The 5646-nt window shown below is 35.2% G+C and overlaps 1 protein-coding gene across 1 annotated transcript; it reads right to left on the bottom strand.

Annotated features, from left to right (window-relative positions):
• Positions 1-2839: 2839 nt before the first annotated feature.
• On the bottom strand, positions 2840-5307 carry LOC125209736 (NAC domain-containing protein 90-like). Its single transcript, XM_048109321.1, has 4 exons — positions 5297-5307; positions 3558-3724; positions 3194-3471; positions 2840-3073 (listed from the first exon to the last, which is right to left on the bottom strand). Exons 2-4 carry the CDS (start codon positions 3715-3717, stop codon positions 2840-2842), a joined length of 672 nt encoding a protein of 223 aa, XP_047965278.1. The 5' UTR covers positions 3718-3724; positions 5297-5307.
• Positions 5308-5646: the final 339 nt, after the last annotated feature.

Genomic DNA, 5646 nt, shown 5'->3' with positions numbered 1-5646 from the left:
TCAAAGTCGTTGAAAAATGTGAAGTGGAGGTGAAATTCGAATATGTGGATATTTTAACGTGGGGAGAAATAATAATTGTGGTGAATTATTTTCCTAAGGGATGAGTGAGAATTTAATAGGAGCATTATTTAATTATATGGAATTTTCGACCCCTCCTATTTATTGGAGAAGAAATCCTATTTTTCTTGGATTTAATTATTGCTTGGGATAATTATCCGAATTAAATCCAAAGTCCGAATATTCCTATTTGATTGATGAAATTTTCGGCCCCTATCATTGTTTCATGGAGATTTTCGAAAATCTCTTATTATGGGAGAAGGGATTATTTTTATTATATTATTTGATTCCTTGTTTATTCTCTTCCATAAATAAATTCAAATATCCTAGTATATCTTGCAAAATCTAAGAAGATCTTATCATATCCTAATTTAATTAGGATTATTATTAAATCCCTTTTGAAGAAGTCAACTACACGCCACTTTCCTTATATTTTGGGAGATTTATTATTATTTTCTTGCTCCGTGATATTTTATTCTACTCCGTGAAATATTCAAATTAAATCATAGGCTAATTAAATAGCCTAAGAAATTCGAAATCCTTTTTTTTCCTCAACCATTTTAACGCCACTTCTTCCACCAAATCCTCTCCAAATCTTAATTTATTTAATTAGTGGAGTATATCTTGCACTCTATAAATATAAGAGGGAGAATCAAAACCCTAGCATCATAAAAACCGCCCCCTCTCTCCCTCTCTCTCGCCGATCTCTCTCCCCTCTCTCTCTCAAATTTTTCTCCTACTTTCTCCATTAATTCTTCATCTTTTGGAGAAGAATTGAAGCTGCAATTCAAGATTTTGTTGAAGAATCAAGATCGTACTTGTTTCCTACCGATTGTTCTATTGAAAAGGTATTTTTATTTTGATCTCCTCTTCTTCGACCGATCAAAAGGTATTTTTATTTTGATCTCCTCTTCTTCGACCGATCAATCGGTGTTCTTGAGTCCACATGCATTTAGATCGAGTGAAGGGGGAAATTAATCGGTGAATTTTGATGCATGTGTGGGTGTGTGACCTTGTGTGTGTGTGTGTGTGCACGCCTCGGTATGCGTGCACACGTGTGTTGTGTGTGTGTGCGTGTGTTGTGTGTGGGAAACACTCATGCGTGACACGATTTGATGATAAATCCGGAATTTTTGTGTGAATAAAAAACGATATGATAATCGTACTTTGATTTTGATTGGTGATATTGAAAATAATCGATGGGAAAAGGGAAACTTGAGATTATGCATGATTTTGATCCATGATTGAGACTTATTTGAAATATATGAACTAAAGGTGATAGTTCGCGTTCCCGGTGTGATAACAAGAAGAAGTGCGTTTTTGAACTCGAAGGAAATCGAGGTGGGCTTTATTCTTAAACTCTCTCTTATGTTGCAAACTTATGATGTTGGAGAAATAAGGGTGGATTAAATTGTTATGCCATGCCTATTAATTATTTTGGATATTGTGTGTGCCTGATGCCTAGATTGTGAGTACGCTCCATTAGACTAAAGGGCTATATAAACGAATTCGGGTCTGAGTAGGGCCGCAAACCCTATCAGGCTAGTGTACAGCTTGGAGATCGGGAGCCGTCCTTACTAGTCGGCCGGTCTCGTGGGCGAAAGTGTGGCCACACTTCGTCGCACCATATGAAATGATAATTGATGAGAAAATGGGAGGTATTATTTGACTGGCCAGTCCATGATATATTTTGTGATACTCGATGCTTATCTTTAAATAAATGCAAAACTTCGAGTTCACTATGGTAAGGGTGGCATAACTATAAAATGTTTTGGCATGAGTCCACTGAATATGTTTAAAATACTCAGCCCTGCATGTGTTTTCCCTATGTGCAGGTTGAGCGGCGACGGGCGGTCGGTGGTGTTGAGATGGTTGAATCGAATAATATGGATGGTTGGGATTTTGAGTATAGTCGTGTCTTCATACATGGCTTCGTTTTCTCTTGAAATGCTTCCACTGAATGTTTTGAAACTTATTATCTTTGGTTGGTTTGAACCTATTGGAATATTGGGAAATTATTGCGTTTTGTTGGAGCTACAATAAACCTTTGATTTTTGAGCTTAGCCTATGCTATCTATTAAATCTTGATCTTCGTGTTTAAAGCCGTCGACTTGTTGCGTTGATCTTCATTAAACACTTGGTCAAATCTCTTTAAATGAAACTCTAGTCTACATTTCTTGTTGCCTTAAGTTCGCCTAGTTAACAGTCGTCGTATTTATTATACCCTAGAAATGTCGGGCTGTTACACACACCCTTCTGCTGCCCGGTTGTAAATACCCTTAGCCATTTTATGTATATAAACTTTATTTTAATACAATTATATATATAGCATTTATTATGGAAATTGGAAAATATTATGTTTTGTACCCTACTTTTGAATTTATTAATCGTAATCGTGTCAAATAAAATTGACATTACATTTAAAAATAAGTATATATCTAATAATGTACTCGTCATAATTTTCTTCACAATAAGTGCAAAAATTTTAACTAAAGCTAACAAATGTTAAAAAATTAACAAAATAAAAATGATAGATGGAGTGGGACACAAAATATAACTATGAAATTTGAAGTCCCTTCATTCATAACTAATTTGACACTTAACACAATTTACTAACATCTGATGGTACATATCCACTCCAAACAATCCTCAAAATAAAAACATGAAACTTGATGATAATAAGCACAACAATCCCCAAGCAACTAATTTGTTGCTACTAATTAAGTAGCTTATTATATTATAAGTAGTAATACATGTTATATGTGAGCAGAATTGCAGAATTTCATATGTCAAACAAGTCAAGCAACATGCGTATTTCCGAATCATCTAACGGTTCAAATTCGGTTTCCATATCAAAATTGAGATCATTTTCCATTGCTGAATTATGCTGATTGTTATCAGTTGTTATCACTGCAGCCTCATCAGTTGTGTGACTCGTCGCTGCTGGCCGCCTACCATACGCCCTCGGGCAATAGGATCCGGTGTAAATTCGGCACAAGCTGAGTTCTTCCTTCAGCTGTGCATCACATGTTACACTTACATTAGCATTTGAATACTAGTGAGTAATAAATTTGAATATTTTCAACTTTGTCATTTTGTTACCTTCAAAAAAAGAAAAGAAAACCTAGAAACAGACCTGAGGATTAGGAGACTGATCATAGACTTTATACTCATTCATTTTCCAGCTAGTTTTCAAACCATGGGGAGCCCGGCCAACGTAGAAAACCATGGTCCTTCTCCTTCCAATTAGAAGATTTTGTGAGGTGAAAATGTCACAAGGAGAGCCGGTCGCTTTCCAGTATCCGGCCTCAGTAAGGCGATTAGGCCTTCCTCCGCGGGCTTCCCTTTCTTGCATCGCGGTGAAGAAGAACCATTCCTCTCTATCTCCACCACCACACAATTCTCCGGCCAATTCTGCTTCATTTTAACAACACACAATAAACAGCAGTAGAAAATTATCAAAATCTTAGATTAATAAAAAAGAATTGATATAAACTAACGTGGTAGCTCCCAAGGACTATAGTCATAGATGGGGAGAAGTGGTATAACCCTATCAATGGTGGGTGTGGGCCCATTCAGCTTCTTAGGAAGATAATAAGATAGTAATTCTTCCTCAGTAGGTGAAAACCTAAAGCCTACTAGCACTTCTTCATCACCCATTTTAGTTCTTTATTTATTTAAGTATAAAAGCCTAATTCTTGGGGTGTATTTATAGGGAGAGGTTTAATTCAATTTTGTGCATGAGGAAACCCTAATGTGTAACCGTAATTTCGTTTCCCTCATATAAGTCAAAAAAGAGAGATGTTATGGAAAATAATGCATAACGTTATTGACGTGATGGAATATGATCATATTTTTGTTACCGGCTATAATCATAATAATACCATTAGTGGTATTACTATAAAACTGTGGGTTCAATAGTTTTGACTTGTCAACTTTTTTTTTAAACAGTCATTTCCTTTGTGTTTCTTCCTACTTTGTTTTATTTGTATAACTCTTTTATGCAAAATCACATTCTAGTTTGCCATTTTGGTCCGCGATTAAAATTTTTGGATCATTTGTACTAATAAAGGTTAAAAGACATTGCATTCCACTAACTTGATTTATTCATATTTTATAACTATAAAACTAGCCACTATCTTTTCCGCCCACTTTCCTTTAATAGTATTTCTTAAAATTATAGGAGTAACTAATATTTCCACTCACTTGCCAGAAATAAAATTACAGCTACTCTTGCAACAAATTAAATAGACGACATTCTAGGGACTGTTCAGTTTGCTAGATTAAATCTCGAGATCATTTAATATGTTTTATATGCCGTTAATGAGATTGCATCTCATAACTTAATCCTAGATAGATAATTATGTGATAATTAGTCATAGAATCACCCCTGCAACTAAAATAATCTCATAATTTAATCCTAGATAGATTGTCATATGATAATTAGTCATCGCAACTGAACGACACTCTAATGTAACGGAAAATAATCTCCAACAACAAATGGGCTAACCCCAAAAATAAGTTGATCTATATTCTATAACCTTAATCAACTTATTAGTATTTGAATGACAATCTTAATAAAAAATTAACTTAATTATACTTCGTCATTTTGAACATAGCTTTCAAGTTTGATGTGGTTCCATAGAAGATGCTGAAAATGACTTGAAAATCGGAGTTAAAAGCAAAACGAAAACTAATCTTACGATGGGTTACCTCTCATCAAGCGCTAATTTACCATCTTGACGTCCTTTTTCAGCTTGTCGGAATTTGGGTTGTGTGATAATGTGATTCCCAAAGTCTTCATAACTGCAAATGGTTCTAACTTACCAACTATTTTCTGCCACCAATTATACTTAATTTTCGGACTAAGTCTTAAGTACGTATATTTCCTCTTCATCTTCCTCTGCAAGCAGTATATTTATGACACATAGTTCGTCTCCTCTTCTATGGTGGTGCCATGGTTTTATTGTGTCGTTTTCCTAAAAATCTTGCACTGCTCCATTCCCTTCTTGTTCATATCTTGCTAGGGTATATATGTCCATGTCGGGTTTCGTGTCTTATCAATTAAAGCATGATATAACATGATTACAATTTTATCACGATTTAAATCAAAATAATAAAATTAAAGTATAATATTTTTTAAAATAATGAAAATAATATTATTATTTCTTAATAGCTTACCCAACCCAACCCGCCGGGTTCTTATTAGGCTGATCTGATAAGAACCCGACCCATTAACTTCGTGCGTGTTCGTGTCACGTCGGAAATTGTCAGTCCTATTTTTTCCCCTTCTCCAATTGAGCATATGATAATGAATTGATCGAGGTCCCTATGTTTGACTATAATCTGCTTTTGGATGATTTGTGGCTCGTACAGTGTTCCACTACAGATGCGTGCACACCCCGTGGCTCGTGCTTCTCTCCCTTCCGTTAAGGATGCTCCAAATTTGAAAATAAGCTTAATTAAACACCCCACAATCAAGTGTAGACTTTTAGTGAAGCACATGGCCGGGATCCTTGTCATGAATAGGGAAATCACATGAAATTAGTGACATGATGTTAAGTTCCTTATACTGCCAAATAAGGTTTA

This window comes from Salvia hispanica, chromosome 3 (assembly GCF_023119035.1).
Source record: "Salvia hispanica cultivar TCC Black 2014 chromosome 3, UniMelb_Shisp_WGS_1.0, whole genome shotgun sequence".
NCBI classification, from domain to species: Eukaryota; Viridiplantae; Streptophyta; class Magnoliopsida; order Lamiales; family Lamiaceae; genus Salvia; species Salvia hispanica.
The sequence above is the reverse complement of the archived record's forward strand: the minus strand, read 5'-3'. Positions and strand labels throughout refer to the sequence as shown.

Bases quoted from the DNA above. Each gene is read 5' to 3' on its own strand.
- LOC125209736 (XM_048109321.1), bottom strand. From the start codon at position 3,717: ATGGGTGATGAAGAAGTGCTAGTAGGCTTTAGGTTTTCACCTACTGAG. The intron at 3,472-3,557 runs GTTAGTTTATAT...AAAATGAAGCAG, and splicing joins TAGTCCTTGGGAGCTACCAC to AATTGGCCGGAGAATTGTGT. The intron at 3,074-3,193 runs GTCTGTTTCTAG...TGTGATGCACAG, and splicing joins ATCAGTCTCCTAATCCTCAG to CTGAAGGAAGAACTCAGCTT.